We start from the raw sequence: 22,326 nt of genomic DNA, 5'->3' as shown, positions 1-22,326 counted from the left end.
CGCTCTGTCTGGAGTTACCAATGGTTGTGAGTCACCCCGTGGGTGCCGGGAATCGAACCCAAATCCTCTGCAAGAGCAGCACTTGCTCCTAACCACTGAGCCATCTCTCCCGGGCCCTGTGGTGTGTCTTATAATTTATCATATTTCACAGCCTTCAGATTTGAATTCTAAGTATCTGGTTTAATGACGAGTGTGTGGAAATTGTATGCAAACATTTCTTTTTCTTTTCTTTCTTTTTTTCTGAGACGGAGTCTCACTGTGTAACCCTGGCTGTCCATGAACTCGCTATGTAGACCAGTCTAGCCTTGAACTCACAGTGATCTGCCTTCCCCTGCCTTCTGAGTGCTGGGACTACAGGTTTGCACCACCCCCACCTGGCTCAGTGTGCAAACATTTCTTAACATAGCTTAGTTTATTTTAAAATAATTAAACAAGATTAAATAGTTTTGTGATATTTACAGAGGGTTTGCACTGCCAGACCATCACTGTTCCATCTTTACACATGTCAAATAAAGATTAGAGTGGAGAATGTGTCCTTAGCGCTGTGTGCGAAGGCACACGCCTATGATTCCAGACCAGGGGGGGAGGTGAGAACTGGAGGACCAGAAGATCAGAGTCATCTTCCCTACACAGGGAATTTGAGACTGGTGTGAGCTACGTGACAGGAAAGGCAAGGGGTGTGGAAGAGATAGAGATTGATGTGTGGATAGATAGATGGATAGAGAGATAGAGATGGATGGATGGGTGGATGGATAGATGCATAGATAGATAGATAGATAGATAGATAGATAGATAGATAGATAGATAGATAGATAGATGATAGCTAGAACCTGTCCTTAATTTGAGTCTACAAAAGGTAATTCTGTTGTCTTAAATGAGGGTTTCCTTTTGAACCTGTGCAAAGTACAGCTAAAACTAGATGGCTTCCCTCATTGTTTAGAGTTAATCTTAGGAAAAGCCATCATAGTAGAGCAAGACATTTTAGGTGTCCATTGTTGCATGTTACGTTGTGAATGCGTGGTTTTCCTTTTTTATTTCTCTTACCCTGTTCTCTTGCTGACTGTTGGCAGACTCAGTCTCTGTGTTACCACAAAGAGCTCATGAAGAGGACTCTAGGGAAACCCACACACGCCTTGGAGGCTAGGGACTATGTTGTAAGTCCGCCTGTGATGCAGATAAGACAGTCACAGCCAAAGCACTAACTCCTTGGACAGCGCCAAGACTGGGGACACAGGTGCAGCTGTAACCCTTCTATCCCACCGAACAAAATTCTCTGGGACAAGGAGGGGATCTTACTGTATAAAATTAACAGCTACCGTAGCTCCAAAACCTGAATAGAAAGATCCAAGCCCTCTCGTGGGCATCCAATGCCCCAGTGATACCACTGAGCTAGCTCACTGTCTAGTCTCTGAGTGCCCACTGTTTGTCTTAGTTCTGGTAAAATCTTCAAAGAGCTGCAGCAGCCTCCTGAGGTATCCATGGTATCTCTGGATATGAGTTTTATGGCAGAAATTTACCCACCAAATACAGCTATTGAGTGTGGTCAACAGAAAGCAACAGTTTAGGGCTGGTGATCTGACCGTGCAGAGATCCACATCTGTGTTTGTAGCCTGTAGGTCACTAGGGAGTCATGTCACAAGCCTGGAGAACAAAAACTCAAAGAAGCATGGGCAGAGATGGTTCCAGGAGAGTTCACCAACTTGTGTCTGCTCGGGCACTTACCGTCCCCTTTCTTTGCGCTTGAGGTTAGTAGCTGTGACCGTCCAATGACACATGGACACGCTGGCTCTGTCTCCCTCCTGTGTTATTGATGCTTGCTTCTCCCAGAGCCCCTAACTGTCACCTGAAGCTGATGGCGTTTGGTCCCTTAGTGTCTAGTCACACACTCCATGGGGTCTTTGCCGTTATTCTTCTAGGAGAAGACTGCTTTCTAATCGGAAGTGACCTAATTGTCTGGCTTATTTATGACTTACGACCTGAAAAACACTTTAGTCATCTTTAAAAAGAATTCCGCACACTGAGGTGGCACCTCTGGCAGGTGATCTGTCACCACCCACTTCAGAAAATGGAATTTGAGAGTTCCGGTGTTTCCAAAAAACTGAGTGTGAGAATTTAGTATTTCCTGTTCCTCTCTTGGATCAGGTGTTCAGTTTTAATCATTTGCTCTTATTTTGAACTGGAAACCTTCCAATTGATATTACAAATTCGATGGGAGGAGATTTCGATTATAATCTCAAGTCATGAGAGGAGCCCCATAGAGAATATATAGTGAGTCGGGTTCTAGAACTTCACAAGAGGATTGTGTGTGAGGAATTGCTAGTGTCTGCTGGTGTGCTCTGTGGGCGCCGTCTCCTGCTCTGCACCATGGGTGTTGTCTGTCTGAATGATGAGCTCCGCTTGTGACAGACAATCTGTGCTTTAGCTCCAGGAGGCTCAACAAGTTCACGGCCGTGCCTAAGCAGACACTTCTTGAAAAGCTGTTCAATTTCTCTCCTATTTAACAATCTCTTCCTTCTACATGGGAACAGTTTCTTTAAAAAGTGATTGCCTATATGCAAAGGAGTATCAACTTTGTTTTTTTCTTTGAGACAGCATCTATGCAGTTCCTGCTGGCTTGGTACTCACTGTGCAGACCAGGCCTCTACCTCCTGAGTGTGCGCCATCAAGCCTAGCTAGAGGTCTCAGCTTTAAATAATCTTAAGGATGCAAATAATATAAAAACTGGCTAAGAAATTTTAACTCCTCCCTATGCAGCCTAGCAATCCAAGTGTGCTTTCTTTGGTAGTTTATCCATGTCTGCACCATATCACCCCTACTAGGATCGTCAGAGTGTCTCATGTTGAGCACTCCCTAGGCAGACAGCAGGGTCTCAGGTTTCTATTCTGAGTTCTCAGAGCTGTCCTACTATGCTTTACTCCAGCGATCGAGGGAACTTTCTAGTCTCTAGGCCCAGCAGCAACGGAGCTGTTGTGGCCCTGTAATAATTAGCGCGCGCACACACACACACAGCAGTAGCAGCACTGGGACCTAAGGCAGTGCTTACCCCCACCCTAAAGTCAGCTTCCACAAGCTGCAGCTCCTGGTCCCATGCCAATGCTGTGTAGCCTCTGTGGACAGGCATGGTGTCCAATAGCCTCAGGCAGCCTGGCATCCCACTCCTCAGGAGCTGAAGGATCAAGAGATCAAGGCCAGACTGAGCTACACAGCAAGACCCAAGCTCCCTCAAAGGAGAGCAATTCATTTTGAAAAAGACCAAGCTTTGAAAGTCACCCTCCCGGCCCAGGAGGGGTGCTGGTGACAGGTGGGAAATCACATTGTCCAGCATCTCCATCCTGCTGTCAAGCGGCCTTCCAGCTTCTGACCTCCACATACAGGCTGTGGTATGTGTGCACACCACACGCCTACACAAATGCGCTCAGGAGCACACACACACACCCCGAGCACACATACCATCAGCATAAGGTGGGACGTGCTGGAGAGAGTTCAGAGCCCTTGCCGTTCTTACTACAGAGAACCAGAATTCTATCCCAGCTCCTACATGTCTGCTCACACCCCATGACTCCGGCTGCAAGGGTCCTGTTGCCCTCTTTTAGGCGAGCTTGTGCATGCCCTAGAGTGTGTGTGCACATATTTACACACATAAGTAAAAATAAGTATTTTTCATTTAAAAAGCCAATGTTAAAAAAATTAAAAACTAAACACCAGAAGGAGGGCTGGCTGCCAATGACCCCAGCACTGGGGGTGGGGTGTGGGTGGTAGACAGAAGAGAAGAATCGTGGGGAGTGGGGGGCTATGGGGAGAAGCTGCCTATGACCCCAGCATTCAGGAGACAGAAGGGAAGGAAGGTTCCCTGAAAACTGAGGCCATCCCAGCCAGGGATGTACATTGGGTAACCCTGTCTCAAAAGTAAAATTTTTAAAAAGACTCTGCATAGAGATGTCCTGGGAGAGAAGTGCTATGCAATTTTTTTCCCTCTTAGGGTCATTATGTGTCACCGATATGCCTAGCAGGTTTAAAGTCCTAGGGTCTGTTACCAGCACTTCCCCAAGTCACCCTCCCCAGGAAGCTGACTTTCAGAGGCATCCAGTGGAAGGTGACTGACTCTGCAGGGCTATGGCGACCCTCTCACACCTTGTCTCAGCTCTGGCCCCCAAGATGCTAAAAAGAGTCTCTCTCCCGAGCAGCCCCTCCTGTGAACTTTTGCACAGATCTGCCTGGCCATTTCACAAATCGGCAGGGAGCCGCTGTTATGCGTCCAGTGAGACCGGCCAGTGCCTCCTCTTCTGACCTGTGTTTCTCTCTCTCTCTCCCTCTCTTTCCCGTTTGTTACCTCTTCAATTTCCCACGAAGCTTTCTCTCAAGCTGGTAAGCACCACATCCCGTGCATGTCCCTGGTCTAATTGGGTTCTGGTGTGTGCTGTGTGTGCTATGCCCCGGGCAGCCTGCCCCCGACATTAACTGTTCCCCTTCGTTCTCCTGTGGGTGCTTTTGTTGGTGTTTGGTTGTGTGACTGTCTTATTTACTAAGAAAATTAATGCTTAACATGATTTAATTTAATTTTTTTTTTTTTTTTTTTACTTTGGGGACCTTAGAGTTGCCAAGCACTGATCAATTATCTATATTCATTTGAATGTAAATGTCAGAAATTAAGGAGCAGGGTGGTCTTCCTACTGGATCATCCTGGGTAGGTAGCCCCTTCCTGGGAGCCACAGAAGTAGATAGGTAAAAACAAAAAACAAAACAAAACAAAACTGAGAGCCTAAAGGAGACACCGGGGAGGCAGAGGCAGGCGGATCTCTGTGAGTTTGAGGCCAGCCTGGTCTGCAGAGTGAGTTCCAGGCCAGCCAGAGCTATTTAGAGAGACCCTGAAGGAGACAGTCACGCCTGTGTCATGCCTGTCATGACTGCTCAGGGTTCTGGTAGGGAAGACCAGTGGGAAGCTAGGACCTTCGGTGGGAGCATTGGGTAAAGCTGATTCCAGGGGCCACAGATGCTTTGATGGACAAAGAGAACTCCCTGGTCCATCCTTGCTTGAGCTATCTACCTAGCGTCTGTCTGTCTTGCTTCTCCTTCATGGTGTAATTCAAGCAAACAGCCTGAGTAACTGATTTATTCAAAGAAAATCTTAACCAACATAACCCACTATGCTTTGAGAATGAATGAGGACTGTGGACATGGTTCATGGCTCAGTAGTAGAGTCTGTCTAACACAGGCAAAGTCCCAGATTCCATCCCCAACAACAACACACACACACACACACACACACAAAGATTAAAGTCATGGAATCTTCCTGAATGCCAAGGCAGAGCAATTCCTCCATTCTCACAGTAATGGACCATGTTGGCTAACCACGGAGGCTAACCACAGAGTAGTACCTGGGGTATCACTCTTGCTGGGTGTCCTACTCTTGATGGCCTGGCATGACATGTGCCCATGAATGTCCTGTAGCTGTGCACGTGCATACGTGTACATACATCATTTCTCAACTGACTCTCTATTTTATCCACAGTCCAGTCAATCTCAAAGACATATAGAATTAATTTTTTTATTAAATAATATTTCTCAAAAACGAAGCCCCGGGAAGAGTCTGCAGTCAAGAGAGGTCTCTCTCAGAGACGGAAGAGGTTTGGATGCTGAATGACTTGAAGCAGTCTTTCCTTTTGGGAAACAAATCCTTTCACTAGCTTGGGAGTGGGCTGTTGCTTCCATGGCATTTAGAGATGGCACAGTGGGTAGGGCTGCTTGTCCTTACAAGCTTCAGGGCATGTTTAGATCCTGATACCATCAAGAAAGCCAAGTATGGCTGCATATATCGTCAGCCCCGGCACTGAGGGGTGGAGATAGGTAAGTGTGAGGAAGGCACTGGGCACCCAGCCTCTCTGAAAAGCCAGATTCAAGGCTGTAAGGTACAGAGGGAGAAAGATACCTGACGTCCAGCTGGAGCAACCCCTTGGGTATGCACGCATCTGCATGTGCCACAAACATGCACACACACGTGAACTATGAGGTAGAAAATGAATTGGCTGTACAAGCAAACATCTGTTTTATCTGGGCTTGTGCCCGGGAGCAATGTGGGTCCCATCAGAAGATGGGGCAAGGCCGACTACAGACCCCTCTAACCTGGGTGTGTCTGGCCACACCCTCCAGGGCAGGTTCTACCATTCTACAAACTGGGTCACTCTGGCTGTGTCAGAGACATCCCCCATGACTCAGCGCTAGAAACAAGAGCCCCTTCTCCGCAGAGTGAGTCACCTGCCACAGCTTTGTTTGAGAAAATGTAAACTTCAAAAGCCTAATTGGGTGAGGCACCCTTTCTATAGATCCTAAGTTTATATGAGAAGCTGCTGACCTGAATCTCCATAGCAACCAAGGTGTGAGGCTTTCCCCAGTGACTTGTTTTCAAGTAATAACACTATTGACATAGCCAGGGTAGCTATTGAGAGGGACCTGGCTCTTCGGTAGACCTTTTATCAATTGAAGATGATGATTTTGTAGTCATGAGTAACTAGCCCTGCCTCTTCTGTGGCCAGTCACAAGCCACCAGCCTGCAGTGTTCCTTACAGGCGTCTCCATAGCCATTCAGATGCTGTCCAAGCCTCACACATGTCCTGAGAGTCAGATCACCACAGAACCAGCCACGTTCAAGTAGGGCAGTCAGCTGTAGTAGCTGTACAGTGCAGCCACACAATGTCCCCAGTATCACAGAAAGTTCTAGAGGGCTCTCTGGCCACTGCCCAGATCACCTCGCTGCCACAACTCCATGACTTGTGTTGAATTTTGTTCCGTCTGAGATTTAAAAGCAAAACAAACAAAACCTCAGGGCTGGGAAGATGAGTCCAGAGGCGAAAGTATTTATTTATAAGCCCAGCAGCAGGCAGACGTGTATGTAAGCCTAGCACAGTGTGGGTAGATAGAGTGTGCAATGGGAAACAACCAAGACACCCTGTCTCAAACTACACACATACATACACACACACACACACACACACACACACACCAATCTAGGAAACAATGATCAGGGTCGCCAAGCTGGCTCACGGGGATGGGCTGTTTGGTGCTAACCCGATGAATTCCAGAGACCCACATGGTTGAAAGATGGAGCTGACTCCCACAGATTGTAGAATGAATACAAATTGTAAAGATGGATTTTTCCTCCAAGCTCAGTGCTTAAATAGAATGAGTAGAAAGCTAGACAGTGATGTTTCACTACTGTGCGTGGGAGAGGAGAGCCGCTGGCCTGTAGGACCATGCTTGGCTTGGTGACAGGAATATTGCCCATCCTCTCCCGCTCACACACCCACCCACCACACACCCGGGGGTCTCAGGATGGAGTGCTGACCTCCACCTGGCCTAAGAGGCGGCCATTTGCTGACTCATGTGCTCCCTCGCCAGCAGCTTCTCCTAATCAGCCTAGAAGCCTCTGTCACAAGCCCCCATGTAAGCTGCTTGGCAAATTCAGCTGGATTCCAGGATCACGTTCTCTGGGCCACCAAGTCAGTCTCGTTCTTGTTTGAAAAGAATTGAGGTTTTCAAGGAAAATCTCTTTTTGTAAATTTCCTGGCTTTCTCTGAGTCCATTGAATACATTTCATTCTTTATGAAAACGGCCTCACTTAAGGAAGAGCTCTTGTACTGCCCTGAAGCCAAGGAGGCGGTCCTTGGAGGAAGACCAGCTCCCCAAGAGCGCCTACTGAAAGTACAGGAAGAGCCAACAGTGCAGTAGGAGCTTAAGAGAGTCCCAGCCAGGTGTGGTGACTCATGCCTGCGACCCTGGCACTCCGGAGTCTGAGTCTGAAGGATTGCACTCAGCTGAGCCGGAGCTGGAGAGACGGCTTGGTAGTTAGGAGAATGCAGAAGACCCAAGTTCTTTTCCAACATCCTGTAGCTCACGACCACCTGTAACTCATTCCAGGGACCCTAATGCCCTCTTCTGGACTCACTGAACACACAGGTGCACGTGTGCATATGGGCTATGGGCACGCGCACACACACACATACAATTTTAAAATCTTTTTAAGTTTGGGGAGGGGGGATCAGGAGCTAGATGTGGCGGTTTACACCTTTAATTCCACTACCTAGAAAACTAAGGCAGGGGGATCACTGTGAGTTTGAGACTGTAGCCTGGAAGTACAATGCTTGTCTAGCACACGTAGACCTCAGGTTCAACCCTGCAGAGAAGGGGTCAGGGTGTGTTACCACACGCTCTGACAGTAGAAGCACGGGAGGTTGGTTTTGTACACTGTGGGAAGTAATTCTGGGGTTCCAGAGTCAGCGAGGGACAAGTGACACCAGAAGGGGGTGATGGTTTTTAAATCGTACTTTTTGCTCACATTCACAGTGGAAAGCCTGTCTGTCATTTCACAGGGGCAGGAGCTCTGACTGCCTCAGCATTGAGAGGAGAGGTGGTTAGGGACACTTCAACTAAGGGGAAAGCAGAGACCTAGACACAACACTGACAGGGACTGGATTACATTAGAGAAGCGTCACTTCCTGTCCTGGGTGGGAATAGTCCGAGTATGCAAAGTCTCTAAATGTGTCTTCCGGTCTCCTTCTGGGTCAGATCTATTCCCTCCATCTCTCCTCCTGCGGTGTGGTTGATCCTGGCCTTCCCTGCATTGCTCTGGCCCTTGCAGATGACACGTGGTGATTTGTGGGACTTCCCAGGTCTGCATGTGTTTTGGTTTTTGCATCTCAGCTGGTGCAGCAGGGAAGCATAGCTGGCTCAGCAGGTCTGCAGGCTTGGTCTGCCTGCTCCTGCCGAGGGGCACTGCCAGGCTCTCTGGTGTCTCATTTATGTTTGTGTCTGCAGGGGGTCACACCAGAAGACTTCAGCAACTTCCCACCTGAGCAGAGAAGGAAAAAACTACAACAGAAAGTTGATGATCTCAATAGAGAGATACAGAAGGAGACGGACCAGAGGTAAGGCCCTGTCAAAGAACCCAAGCTCAGTCTGGAAAGAAGAAATCCAGTGTGTGTGTGTGTGTGTGTGTGTGTGTGTGTGTGTGTGTATGAGTCTGTGTGTGTGCATATACACGCATGCATGTGGTACCCATAAAGGCCAGAAGGGGGCATCAGAACCCCTGGAGCTGGAATTATAGGCAAGTTGGGAACCAAGCTTTACTCCTTGTGATGAAGCAGTACACACTCTTACTGCTGAGCCGTCTCTTCGGCCTCTAAAACATAGAAAGGCATAGTCTTGGCGGGTGCTTTTGTTTGTCAAGTGCAGGGCTTCTCTGCAGAGGTTGTATTTTGAGTCTGGGAAACAAAACGCACGTGGCTAGCTTTCATAGGTCTCTTGTTCTGAGTGAATGTATGGCATATTGTTTGCTTTCCCAGTCAATGGAAGGAAGATATTAGGGTCCCAGGGTCATGAGCTGGAGAGGCCACCAGAGCGTCCCTCAGCCCCAAGGTACAGAGGTTGGCACGGCTGTACTTCTGATGCAGGCATCAAGGCACAGGGTGCAGGCATCCATGACTCTCCAAGCAGAGCATCACGGTGTCTCTGTTTTATTTCTGGGCACACTGGCGATGGGACAGTGCAAGGTAGACACTTTCTTGAGGTCGTAGTCATACAGTAGACAGTCGTTTGCCCACTGCTTGCCTTCCAGTATTAGCTGCTGCTGGTCAGACAGGATGTCTTCTGTCTTGGGTCTCGGTCTGGACAGTCTCAGTGATGGACTCCACCTCAAGCGTGAGGGTCTCCCTTGTCAGGGCCCTTGTGAACTTCTTGTTGGCATCAGCCACAGCGCCTCAATATGAGTACTCTTAGGGGTTTTCTCTCGGAGGTCAAAGGCGTTTTTGTTTTTTGTTTTTGTACAAAGGATGGCTAAGCTTCTCTCCTTTCTCCCCCATATCCTGCCTTTGAGTCTAAAAATCTGTTTCTCTTTTTAGTTGAGGATAATTAAATATTAGACTTCCAGCAGATTCTCAAGTCTCCTTCCTCTCCTCCCACCCCCCATTGTCGTAGTCGTCATCTTCTTCTTCTTCTTCTTCTTCTTCTTCTTCTTCTTCTTCTTCTTCTTCTTCTTCTTCTCCTTCTCCTTCTCCTTCTCCTCCTCCTCCTCCTCCTTCTCCTCCTCCTCCTCCTCCTTTCTTCTTCTCCTCCTCCTTCTCTTCCTTCTCTTTCTTCTTCCTCCTCCTTTCTTCTTCTCTCCCTCTCCTTCTTCTTGTCTGTTTGTCTGTCAGTTGATTTGCAGTCCAGGTTGCCGTCTGAAAGAGACTACAGGAGATATAAGCACCCCAACACACCTTCGTTGTTTTGATGGTTGCTTGGTTGGTTGTTTTTTGAAAGAGTCCTACCCTGGAAGTCATTATGTCACCCATGCTGGCCTCAACTCAGAGTAGCAATCCTCCTGCTGCAGCCTCCCAAGGGCTGGGATTACAGGATTGCACCCCGTATGTCTTTTCTCTGAGTGGTTTAGTGGTCTGGAAACAAACTGCAACTGGTCTGCTCTGGTCACTAACAAACTAGCATCCTGTGTGCAGCTCTGCCTTGGGTACAGGGAGTCTTAGGAGGTTTTTCTCAGAGGTTAAAAAGGGTGTTTTAACCAGGCGGTGGTGGCGTGCGCCTTTAATCCCACGTAAAAAGCCAGGCACAGTAGTGAGAGTCTGTAACCCCATTGCTGGTAAGAGGTCCTGACTCACAAAACAAGTGAGGTGGCTGGAGAAATGGCTCTGCAATTATGCGCCCATGCTGTGTAATCGTAGGTTCCAAGTTCAGACTCTAGCACTCAGAACAAACCCAACATCCCTCAGACACTTCTAACCCAAGCTCCGAGGTGGGTGGAGTCGGCAGGATCTCCAGGCCTTGCCTCAGAGGAAAGGGGACAGAGTGATGCAGGCACAGGACTGCCTCCAGTGGCCACTGCATATTCACACAGGTGTGCGTCTCACGGGCACGAGTGTGCACAAGCACACACACACAATTGTTGTTTTAAAGAAAAAGAAAAGGTAGACAACAGATAAAGACTCCCAACGTTACCTCCATGTGCACACATACCTACACACACACACACACACACACACACACACTAAAATCAGTGAACTTATAAAGAGATTCATCTGAAGCAAAGGGATGGTCTCACTGTGTAGCCCAGGCTAGCCTCCTGCCTTGACCACCTGAGTGCTGAGATCACCAGTGTGTGTCGCCAAGCAAGCAGGGTGATAGGTTTTAACAGTACCTTTTCTCGCTGGGCTGTGGTGGCGCACTCCTTTAATCCCAGCACTTGGGAGGCAGAGGCAGGTGGATTTCTGAGTTCAAGGCCAGCCTGGTCTACAGAGTGAGTTCCAGGACAGCCAGGGCTACACAGAGAAACCCTGTCTCGAAAAACCAAAAAAAAAAAAAAAAAGCACCTTTTCTCTTTTAAAGATTTATTTATTTTATGTATATGAGAACACTATAACTGTACAGATGGTTGTGAGCCTTCATGTGGTTGTTGGGAATTGAATTTTAGGACCTCTGCTTGATGGGGTCAACTCCGCTTGCACCGGTTGACCTGCTCGCTCTGGCCCAAAGATTTATTTATTATTATACCTAAGTACACTGTAGCTGTCTTCAGACACTCCAGAAGAGGGCGTCAGATCTTGTTATGGATGGTTGTGGGCCACCATGTGGTTGCTGAAAATTGAACTCAGGACCTCTGGAAGAATAGTCAGTGCTCTTAACCACTGAGCCATCTCTCCAGCCCAACAGCTCCTTGTCATTTAAAGAAAAAAAATTGAGTAAGAGGTGGTGTGGAGCCTGTGATGTTGGAGATGGGGTTTTCTGGAAAGGACAGTGACAAAAAAACAAACAAACAAACAAAAACATTGGCTTCAGTCTCAGCCCCCGTGTTTTTGTTATCCCTTTCTCAGAGATGCCATCACCAAAATGAAAGATGTGTACCTAAAGAACCCTCAGATGGGAGACCCAGCCAGCCTGGACCAGAAGCTCACCGAAGTCACCCAGAACATAGAAAAACTGCGGCTGGAGGCTCAGAAGTTTGAGGTGTGGAGAACAGGGAGAAGTGGGAAGGGGAAGGGTGTCTCTGGGCAGGCCCCCGGGGGAATCCCCACCCCCACCCCCTACCTTTTCAGTGGTAGGTGTTACAGGAGAGCTGGGCTGTGTCCCAGGAGAGGAAAACCAACCGCCTGACATGTGGAGTGTGGGGTTTCCCAGGGTGACCTCACAGTCACCGGACTGAGTCAAAAGGAAGTATAGAATAATTTTATCTGTGATTACATGGCTGCCCAAGAGTTTGGCCCAGTGGAGCCTGCTGTCTGCCCTGTGAGGTGATTGGTAAATTTGGTCAGTGGGGGCTTTCCTACTTCTCCCCCAACTTTTCAGAAGAAGGAAGCTGTTGCCTGTGAGCCTACCTGTATAGTGCAGGGTCTGAGACATCAGGCTTTAAGTGACTGTCTAGCTCTGAATTAAGGCCCAACAGCTCATGATGTAGCCTAGGCTAGCCTGGGTCTAAGTCTTCTGTGGCTTTTGCTCCCAGGCCTGGCTGGCTGAGGTGGAAGGCAGACTCCCAGCTCGGAGTGAGCAGGCACGCCGGCAGAGTGGACTGTATGATGGCCAGACACACCAGACGGTCACTAACTGTGCCCAGGACCGGGAGAGGTACAGTACCTGCAAGGCCCTGCCTCTAGCAGAGAGACGGTCTAGCTTTGTACTTACTTTTCAATTCTGGAATAACCTCTCACGGACAGAAGGCAAGAGTGTCTATTGTGTGGCCTCTGATTCATCCAACGGGAGACTATCTCAGTTTACCTTACCATCCAGTCCGGGCTGGTGGTCTGAGGTAGCAGCAGCTCCCACAGCCTGGCTGAGCGTTGCTCCACGGGGTGGGGCAGAGCAAGTCTCCAGGTTGCTCGCTATAGTTGTCCTGTGTCTTCCTCTCTTGAGCAGCCCAGATGGTAGTTACACAGAGGAGCAAAGCCAGGAGAGCGAGCACAAGGCCCTGGCCCCGGATTTTGACGATGAATTTGATGACGAGGAGCCGCTCCCGGCCATAGGGACCTGCAAGGCCCTCTACACATTTGAAGGTACCGCTGCCCACGGGAGGCCCTCTGCCTTCCCAGACTGACTGGGCTGCTGCCCTCTCTCATACATATGATAAAATTATAGAAACAATGTATTTATTTACTTTATGCATATGAGTGTTTTGCCTGCATGTGAGTCTGTGAACTGTGTTAGTGCCTGGTGCTTGTGGAAGCCAGAAGAGAGCATCCGGTCCTCTGCAATTGAAGTGACAGATGGTTGTGAGTCACCATGTAGGTGCTGGGAGCTGAATCCCAGTCCTTTGGAAGAGCAGCTAGCCCTCTTAACCCCTGAGCCATATCTCCAGTTCCAGAAAAAGAAATTTAAATTAATAAATAAGATGGAAAATCAATAAGGAAGACATCTGACATCAACCTCTGGCTACCACATACTACATATTCACACACACTCACACATTACACACTTATACACACTACACACATTACACACTTATACATGCTACACACTCACACATTACACACACACAACACACTCACACATTTCACATTCATATACACACTACACACTCTTACACACACACCACATACTCTTACACTACACACACACACTCTTATATACAACACACACATTACACACTCACATACCTTACACACTATACATTCACACACAACACCCTCTTACACTACACACTACATACACATATACACGTACACATATTACATACTCACACACTACACTCTTACACACTCACATACACACTACACACTCTTATCCATTCACACTACACACTCACACATTACACAACACACACAAACACCTCAGAGTAGGGAATAGGGTACCTGGGTGCTGTTACTTGCCTGGCACTAAGGAGCTGCTGATGGTATTTAAGCTGCCGATAGACACACCACTGTCCCCTACGTAGGATCAGCCGGGTAACAGGTGGAGCGTCAGCCTGGACATAATGAAGTCCAGAGAGGTACAAAGGATGCTGTGAGAGAAGAGCCTCTGAGGACCTGTGATAAAGGCTGTACCAGGGCTTCATCAGTGAGGCTTAGCTTTGTGTCACACCCAACACAAGCACATCGCTGACCCTGCTGACAGGTCCTTAAACCACTTGACCCTGCCTGCCCTATTTCATTTCTACTGCTGGGATGAAATATCCTGAGAGTCGGGGGAGAAAGGGTTAATCTTAACTCACAGGCCAGGTCTCAGTCCATCAGAGGAGGGCAGCCAAGGCAGAAATGGCTGCTCATGCCTGTGCTAAGCCAGCTTCTACTCTTACACAGCCCAGGACCTTACCAGGGATTTAACCATCAATTACGGTGGTTATGACAGCTTCCCACCAGCCAGGTGGTGGTGGCACCAATCCCAGCCTTCAATCCCAGCAGACAGAGGCAGAGGCAGGCCTAGTGTACAGAGAGAGCAGAGCTCCAGGACAGCCAGGGCTACACAGAGGGGGGAAAAAAAAAGACAGCCTCCCACAGACACAGGCATACCTCTAGGCCGACCGACCTGCTGTAGACAATTCCTCACTCACTCTTCCTGGTGGTTTTCACAGCTGAGAACTAATTATCACACGCTTCCCACACCAGCCGACAGGTGTGGCCGGCTTTTAAATGATCTTAGAGAACTGTCTGGCGGCCTTGGCTAAAAAAGAGGACACAGCCATACTGTGGTTGAAAGACCTGAGCAAAAGGTAGAGGAGAGCCAAGGCTAGCCCGCTGGCTCATCCTTAGGTCCTCGAGATGTCCTGGGGAAGGACTAGTGAGAAGAGTGTCCCAGGGAACCCGAGTCTCCTAGGCTACTAGGCAACATTAAAGAACTGGGAAAGTAGAACCTTGACTTTTTAGAAAATGCCAGAAAGGAAAGAGATGAGGGTACAGTGGAAGCTGAGGGAGGACCCTTGCCCCTGCCCCTGGCCCAGGAAACCCCTGAGGGGAGTGGCTTAGAGGAGTAGGTTCTGCAAGGCTTGTGAGTAGTCCAGAGTGGCGGGTAGGAGGGTGAGGGGTGACCTCAGAGGACCTGAGGAAGGGTCCACAGACGGTAGGAGGAACCTAGAGATGCGCAAGCGGAAGGAAAGCACTTAGGGCGGAGAATCCAGCGTGCATCAGAGGACCGAGGGGACATTCTGTGCACAGATCTCACTTTGCCTCTAATACGCCATTGGCAGGGCCCTCCCAGCACTGCCTGAGACCTCACGCCTCACTGTACTCCTGCAGGTCAGAACGAAGGCACCATTTCCGTAGTTGAAGGAGAGACGCTGAGCGTGATTGAGGAGGACAAAGGCGATGGGTGGACTCGCATCCGCAGAAACGAAGACGAGGAGGGCTATGTCCCCACTTCCTACGTCGAAGTCTATTTAGACAAAAACGCCAAAGGTGCTAAGACTTATATTTAATCCACTTAAAACAAAACAAAAAGCACTGGAGTTGTCTCTCCCCACCACTGTGGCTGTTTCAGGCCTTCAAGAGGTCAGCAGAGAGCAAGCGACTCAGACACTCGGGGAACTGGGGGCGTCTTGTGCCTGGGTTCACTTGTCCAATCTGGCTGTGTACAGAACTGCCACCGGCTAGCTTACATCTGTGTCGTTTGAAATCTGATCGGCGTTTCCATTCCATTCAACAAAATGTGTAAATTTAAAATACGATGTATGGTGGTGGCTCATGCCTATAATTCCAGCTCTCAGGAAGCAGAGCCAGGAGTAGCCAAGTGAGTTTCAGGCTAGCCTGGGCTTCAGAGCATCCAAGTGAGTTTCAGGCTAGCCTGGGCTTCAGAGCATCCAAGTGAGTTTCAGGCTAGCCTGGGCTTCAGAGTAAGACCCAGTAAAAATAAGTCATAAATAAAAATTCCTTCATCGATGGAAGTAGCATCTCCCTGCCCTTGATTAAAGCCTGGAACGTTCTCCTGGTACCCACACTGAGTAACCTGAAGCTGCAGCTCAGGGTTCCTGTGTTACCCGTTTATTATCTGAGTGTCCCAAACAACCAAAAGAGGCCCAGGAAGGTGCGCTCCTTGAGTGATTCATTTTGACTTGACATTCATCTCCTGGCTCCATCGGTAGTAGAGTATCTTCAAGCTGTTGAGGCAAGCTTGCGTAGCAGCCCAGTGCCCCAACGCCCCTGTGGGCCTGATTTTGCTCAGACTTGGTTCAACTCCTGTTTGTGGCCAGAGGAGCAGCTTTGCTGCCAAAAGAGCCTGGTGTGTCAGCCGTTGCAAGCAGTGGACTCAACATGTTCCCTTTTAAGTGGAAGGCTGTTTTCCTTTTTAATCGTTGACATCTATAAGACTCAAAGTTAGAATGTACCAGAGGCTTTGAGATGGCTGGCACATTTGACCTGCCTAATTACAGCCAGAGTAAAGTCTTAGTGTTTTAAAGGAATCTGGGCCATGTGGGAATTTGCATTTTTAAGTCAGTACTGATGCTTGGTTGGGGGTGGGGGGGAGGATAACACTGGGCATGTGCAGAGGCAGCTGCCAAGCCCAGGACTGAATGGTGCCCATCATGACAGCCCCCCTCAAGGCCATCAAGAGCCAGCTGTAAATGGATGGAAATGAGAAAACATCCAGCCTTTCCTTTTCTTTCTTTCTTTCTTTCTTTTTTTTTTTTTTTAAACAGGGCTTCTCTGTGTAGCCCTGGCTATCCTGGAATTCCCTCTGTAGACCAGGTTGGCCTTGAATTCAGAGATTCACCTGCTTTTGCCTCCTCCATGCTGGGATTAAAGGTGTGTGTCACCACTGCCCAGCTTTTGTTTTTTTGCTCTTTTTTTTTTTTAAATTTGAGGCGGTGTAACCCAAGATAGCCTTGAACTCACAATTCCTCTGCCTCAGCCTCGTGATAGCCAAGATAAAGATAATATTTCATAGTAGTGACTGGCTCTTGGCAGTTACATAAGTGACACAAAGAGGTCCTCATGGCCTTCCTGAAGCCCCAGCAGCCACACCTCACACTAGTGCAGTCTCGAGCTGACCCAGCCCACCGGACCTGTTTAATACACATCAGCTTTGTAGCTCACATTTTCTCTGAGTGAGTCTTGCTGTCACAGTACTTTTAAGGTCAGCCATTGTGGGGCTCCTGAAGGAGCAAAGTTTCAATCCCCCTGCAGGTACCCTGAACCCCTGAAGAGCCTTCTGACTGGGTAGGAGGAAGGGCAAATTGGGCATGTGACCAGGTGGCTAGAAAGACTGGAGAAGCCCTCTTTATCCAGAACTCACTTCTTGGCTGTGATCTCCTCCCCCTCCTTTTCCTGTTCTTCCTCCTCTTCTTTCTCTTCCTCCTTCTCTTTTCTCCTCCACTTCTACTTCTTCTCCTCTTCTTCCTCCTCCTTCTCCTTTTTGGTTTTTCTAGAAAGAGTCTCACTATGTAGCCCTGGCTATCCTGGACAGCCTGAACTCACTCTGTAGACCAGGCCGGACCCAGACTCACAGAGATCCACCTGCCTCTGCCTCCCAAGTGCTGGGATTAAAGGCGTGCACCACTCCCACTCCGTTGGTAGGCAGAAGCCCGCAGAGTTCTGTGTGTTCAAGACCAGTCTAGTCTACACAGTGAGTGAGTTCTGAACAACTAGAACTACATAAGGTAGACCCTGTCTTAAAAACAAAACCCAAAACATCTCAAAGAGAGGTCCAGCCGTGAGCTGGTGAACGGCCTGCTGGGTGACCCGGAGGGGTTCCCCTCTGGTTTGTGCAGGTCCTGGTTTAAGTGTGTGCTGTTAAGTTGACTACCTTAGGATCCGAACAGATGAATGAGTTCAGCATTGACTAACTGAGTGATGCTCTGTAGTTTCTGTCTCCTCAGTGGTGAACACAGAAATTTCTTCCAATAGTTTGCTGTTTAAAAAGGGAGACTGGAGATGTGGTCAGGGGAAGGTGGCTCGGTATGGAAAGACATTTGTCCCCAAGCCTGAGGAATTCTAGTGCTGTCCCCGGGACTCGCATGGTTGAAGGAAAAGACCAACTCCCCTAAGTTGACCTGTGTCCCAGAAGTTGACCTCTGACCTTCGTGCACCATGGCACATGTGCACACTTACACAAAACACATACAAATCAATGTAAAAAAATAAAAACTAGACAGTTGGGTGTGGTGGTCTATGCTTGTAATCCCAGCACTTGGGACCCAGACGAAGGTAGATCCCTGTCAGTTCAAGGCCAGCCTGGTCTACATAGTGAATTCTATGCCAGCCAGCGTTACAGAGTAAGATCTTGACTCAAAACAACAGAAAATAAGTAAATAAGGGGAGAGCTGAGCTGCTTGCAGCCTTTTAGCTGAGGACCATATCTGAGGTTAGCAGCCATGCAGGAGCCGCCCCCAGCTAGCCTCTTCCACACCCTGCCCTCCTGCCTCCCACACCAGTGGGCCCAGCTGCTCTTCCCCAACTCCCAGAAACTCAAAGCACTTCAGCACTTCTCAGATTTTTAAAAAATAACGCAAGGGCACTTTTTCTCTCTGTCTCTCTCTGTGTCTCTCTCTGTGTCTCTCTGTGTCTCTCTCTGTGTCTGTCTCTGTCTCTGTCTCTCTCTCTCTCTCTCTCTCTCTCTGGTATCAATGATGTACCTAACCATTGCCAAACTCCTTAGACTCCTCCAAACCTTTGCCTTACGGTGGCTTTTGACATCACTTCCTGTTTGACCATGTCTGTGATCCTGCACGGCAGGATATATTTGTATATATTGCACTTTGGAACCTAGAAGGATGCCTTACGTAGTGTTGTTTTATTTGTTATTCTTCTGCCTAACCACCTTTTTGTTTTTATAACTGCTGGGGAGGCCCCTGGACTCTTGCACTGTAGCTAGGTCCCCGGCTGGCTGCTGCGCACTTGACTTTATTGTAAACCCCTGGGCTCTGAGTAAGTCGTTTGAATATAGCCATCATGATTGCATCTTTCTATTCTTATCCTAAGAGAAAACAATCTCTCTGTCGCCTTCCAGTTGTGCCCTCGTATCTGCCTCTCTAATAAATATTATTATTTTTCTCAGTGCTGTGTATTTTAAGTGATTTTTCTCTTTTTTGAGAACATTATTCTCTGTAATAAGTATAACACTTTCATCTCTAGTACTGAGGACTTTTCAAGCCAAATACTTTTCCCCCTCGCAAATAATTGTGCCTCTCTTTCTTACGCCTCCTGTCCTGAGGGCTTGGAGCATCTGCTTTTCTTGCATCTTGTCTCCCTCTGGCGATGGAGAGCTTTCGCATTTAGTGAGGCCCCGGGCAGCCTTAGGTTCCCCTCTCACTAAAGGTTCACCTTACTACAGAGACCTGTGGTCACAACGGGAGAGAGAATTTGCCCTTTAACTTCCTCACACCATCCTGAACCAAAAAAAAAAAAAAAAGATTCAGTTTGTGAAGAAGATGAGCAAGTGGGAAAACTTATTAATCTTTTTTGGTCCAGAAATGGGGCCAGCTAAACATGGGAACTAAAAGGCCAGGCCTGTTGTGCCAGAGGATGGGAGGCAAAGACAGGCGGATCCTGGGTTAAGTTCATCTTCAGCTATATAGAGAATTTGAGGTCACCCTAGACTACCTGAGAGCCTGTCTCCAAACAGAAGATTTAGCCTCGAAAGCTCCCCATGGCAGAGCCACTGTGGTAACCAGTTACTTAAGCCCCTCCCTTCTCCACAAGGCAAGCAGTTTGCCAGCGGCAAACTACCTGCCTCTCTCTCACCTGCCGCTTTTCCTAACTCAGGGTTTTCTCTTCTTTCTTTTTGTGCCGCAGGTTCCTAAAGGCATGGTGCATGTGGCCAGAGTCCCCTGAGAACCTCCCGGGGAGGGAGCCATCATCGTCCAGCCCGCTTGTCTCCACAGGCCTCCAGCACCACTCAGGCTGGCTGGGCAGCCTCCAGCCCACCTGCAGGCTGGGTCCCCATATCCTGCCTCCCCTTCTCCTTCACAGCATGTTCCTGTGGCTCCACCAGCCCCTCTGCCTGTGTATAGCACGGGTGTTTCTCTCCTGCAGCCCCCCACGGGGGCTGTCCACTTTACTCTGCTCCCTTCCCACCCAGGCCACCAAGACAGCTGGACATGTGCCCTGTGTCCCTGCCCCTTCCGGGCTCCCAGTCCACCTGTTCATCGCCTGGCCACTCCTTGCACATCTCACACTGTGCCTTTGTCAACTGTCACCCCTGGTTTCCTGGTGACTAACAGAATCCTGACAAGGAGGGCCAGTTGTGCATCAGGTGGACTGAGCACCCAGCTGTCATCCATGCATCTCTTGGGACTCATCGTCAGATGTGTCCTTCATGTCCAGAGGCTGCTGCCTCAGGCCTTCCCTGTCATCTAGCACTGTTACCTTCCACACTCCATTCCAGGGGATCTAGAGTAGGACTGGGGCACCCAGCCCCCATTACCCCCACTCTGGTTCTAAACCATCTACATGGCCCTAATCCATATTGGAGTCCCAAATCCAGCTTGTGGGCCAGCCCCGCTGTCTTGTCTGTGTCTACCTGTTTGTGGTACCTTGTGATGGAGGGCCTCACAGCCACACTAGTTACTGTAAGGCGGGCCTGCGGAGTCCTATAAGTAGCATTTGAGGACTCTCCTCTGTTCCCACCAAAGACCTTGTGCCTCTTGTGGTCCCTCCAATGGCTCTGGCCACTGCTTCTTCATCGGATCCTGTTCTCCAGAAGCCCCAGAGAATGGATGGAGCTTGCTTTTGAAGCTGTTGCCCTCCTAGAGTGGTGGAGCTTGTTGGGGGGAGTACGGAGGTGGTCCTTCACACCTTTGAGCCACTCTCTCTCTCCTTTCCCAGTACAGAAGTACTCAAGGCTTGGCCACAAGCCCCTGTGAAGGGTGCCCCACAAGTATAAGATTGAGGAGGTTGGCGTCTTCCTCTGGGCAGTTGGTAGCTTAGCATCAAGTCAGAGGATAAAAGACAGGGGAGTCTTACAAAACCAGAGACAGGGGCAGAGAGGGCAGGTCCTCAGGGTTGGGCCTGTGCTTTGTCTACGGTTTGTGGAAGTGCTGACATCCATGCATTGGGGCCGGTATTACAGACATTTTGTGAGGTACCACCTCAGAACAGAGGGGAGGGTACCAAGGTGGGGGAGCAGCTGACAAGGTGGCCTGGCTTTGGGTTTCAAGAGCAAGCAAGGATTAGCTTCAGGCTTTCTTGGCCTGGCCTCCTCCCAGGTAAGGCCAAGCCCGGCACACTGCCCTCTGCCCTCTGGGGCCCCTGTGAGGCTGTTCAGGACTCACATGAGGAAGACCTAGGGGACAGTATGGAAGCCTGGTACCTAAGAGTGAAGATTGTCAGGGTCTCAGCACTGACACAGTCAGTCTGACCTGTGGCCCAGGCAGTTTTGCTCCAGCAGGTTACCAGGCATCTAACTCCAGAACCTCTGATTTTCACTAAGTTGGGCTGACCACAGTCCCCTCCAGAGTGGTTTTTATGGGTCTGTTCACAGATCTCATTAAGGCATGAAGGACAAGGAAAGACTTGCCACAAAGGTAAAATGGAGAGGCTGCCAATCTTCAGATGACCGTTAAAGCCTGCGCCTGTCCCTGTGTCCCTTCACTTCTTTTTTTAACTTCCTGTACTACCTTACATCCAGAAAGGATGGTGGCTGAGCGTCTTCAGGCCGTTCTCTGAGAAAGACGGTCTGCCGTGGACATCCTGTGGAACTGTACTGGCTGTGGGGGGAAGGGAATGCAGGATTTCCCCAGAAGCTCTACACTCCCTGTCCCCAGGACCCCACTGCCTGTCACCCCTAGCTGCTAGTGTGCTGAGACAAGAATGACTCACTGTAAAAGAACCTGCCCTGCAAATGACTTAGAGAAGGAAATAAAGGAACGTGACATTTACCGCTTTTTTTTTTCTATGCAGGACGTGAAGCTGCAATGGCCCCTCCCTCTAGGCTGAGCATGCTTATCCAGGGCCCCAGCCCAAACAACACACAGGGAGGCCACTAATGCCTTCTGGTGGCATCTGTAGTGAACGTAGAATGTCCACATGAAGTTTAAAAAAAAAAAAAAGTTCCGTTCCTGCCAGTATTTTTCCCAGAAATTGCCATTTTGTGATTCCTTTTGATTTTGTGTCTGTATGTATAACATCCAAAATGTCTCTAATACTGGCCCCAACTTCTCTTTTAACCTGACATCAAGCACCTTTTAAATCATGCGTGTGCAAGTTTGTGTGTGTGTGTGTTTGTGTGTGCGCGCGTGTGTGTGCTAATTCTAAGCCTTGAGGGTAGGGCACTGTTGGGAAGGCCCTCAGAGCTGTCAGGTCTTGGTCTTGCCTGTGACTCTGGAGGCGGAATTAAAACCAAACAAAGTGCTTTCAGTAGAGAGCACTCTTACCCGTGTAATTAAATGTTAGTCCTTTCAATGTTAAATAAAGTATAACTTCTAGTGTA

The 22,326-nt window shown here is 49.0% G+C and overlaps 1 protein-coding gene across 19 annotated transcripts in view; it reads left to right on the top strand.

The window, feature by feature from the left end:
- Window positions 1-22,326, top strand: part of Fnbp1 (formin binding protein 1) — a 118,689-nt gene extending 96,363 nt beyond the window's left edge. For 2 of the 19 annotated variants that reach the window (XM_029471034.1, XM_021182018.1), the window contains 7 exons: window positions 4,351-4,365; window positions 8,809-8,918; window positions 11,853-11,985; window positions 12,479-12,600; window positions 12,889-13,025; window positions 15,201-15,359; window positions 19,692-22,326. In XM_029471034.1, the coding sequence (XP_029326894.1) occupies window positions 4,351-4,365; window positions 8,809-8,918; window positions 11,853-11,985; window positions 12,479-12,600; window positions 12,889-13,025; window positions 15,201-15,359; window positions 19,692-19,699 (684 nt within the window). In that variant the 3' untranslated portion in view covers window positions 19,700-22,326. Of the gene's footprint in view, window positions 1-1,070; window positions 1,155-4,350; window positions 4,366-8,808; window positions 8,919-11,852; window positions 11,986-12,478; window positions 12,601-12,885; window positions 13,026-15,200; window positions 15,708-19,691 lie in introns of those variants that run through there. The other 17 variants (XM_029471004.1, XM_029470991.1, XM_029471018.1 and 14 more) reach the window with 12 other exon arrangements.

This window comes from Mus caroli, chromosome 2, assembly GCF_900094665.2.
Source record: "Mus caroli chromosome 2, CAROLI_EIJ_v1.1, whole genome shotgun sequence".
In the NCBI taxonomy this organism is placed as follows: domain Eukaryota; kingdom Metazoa; phylum Chordata; class Mammalia; order Rodentia; family Muridae; genus Mus; species Mus caroli.
Note: the sequence above shows the minus strand (reverse complement) of the source record. Positions and strands in the feature narration are given on the sequence as shown.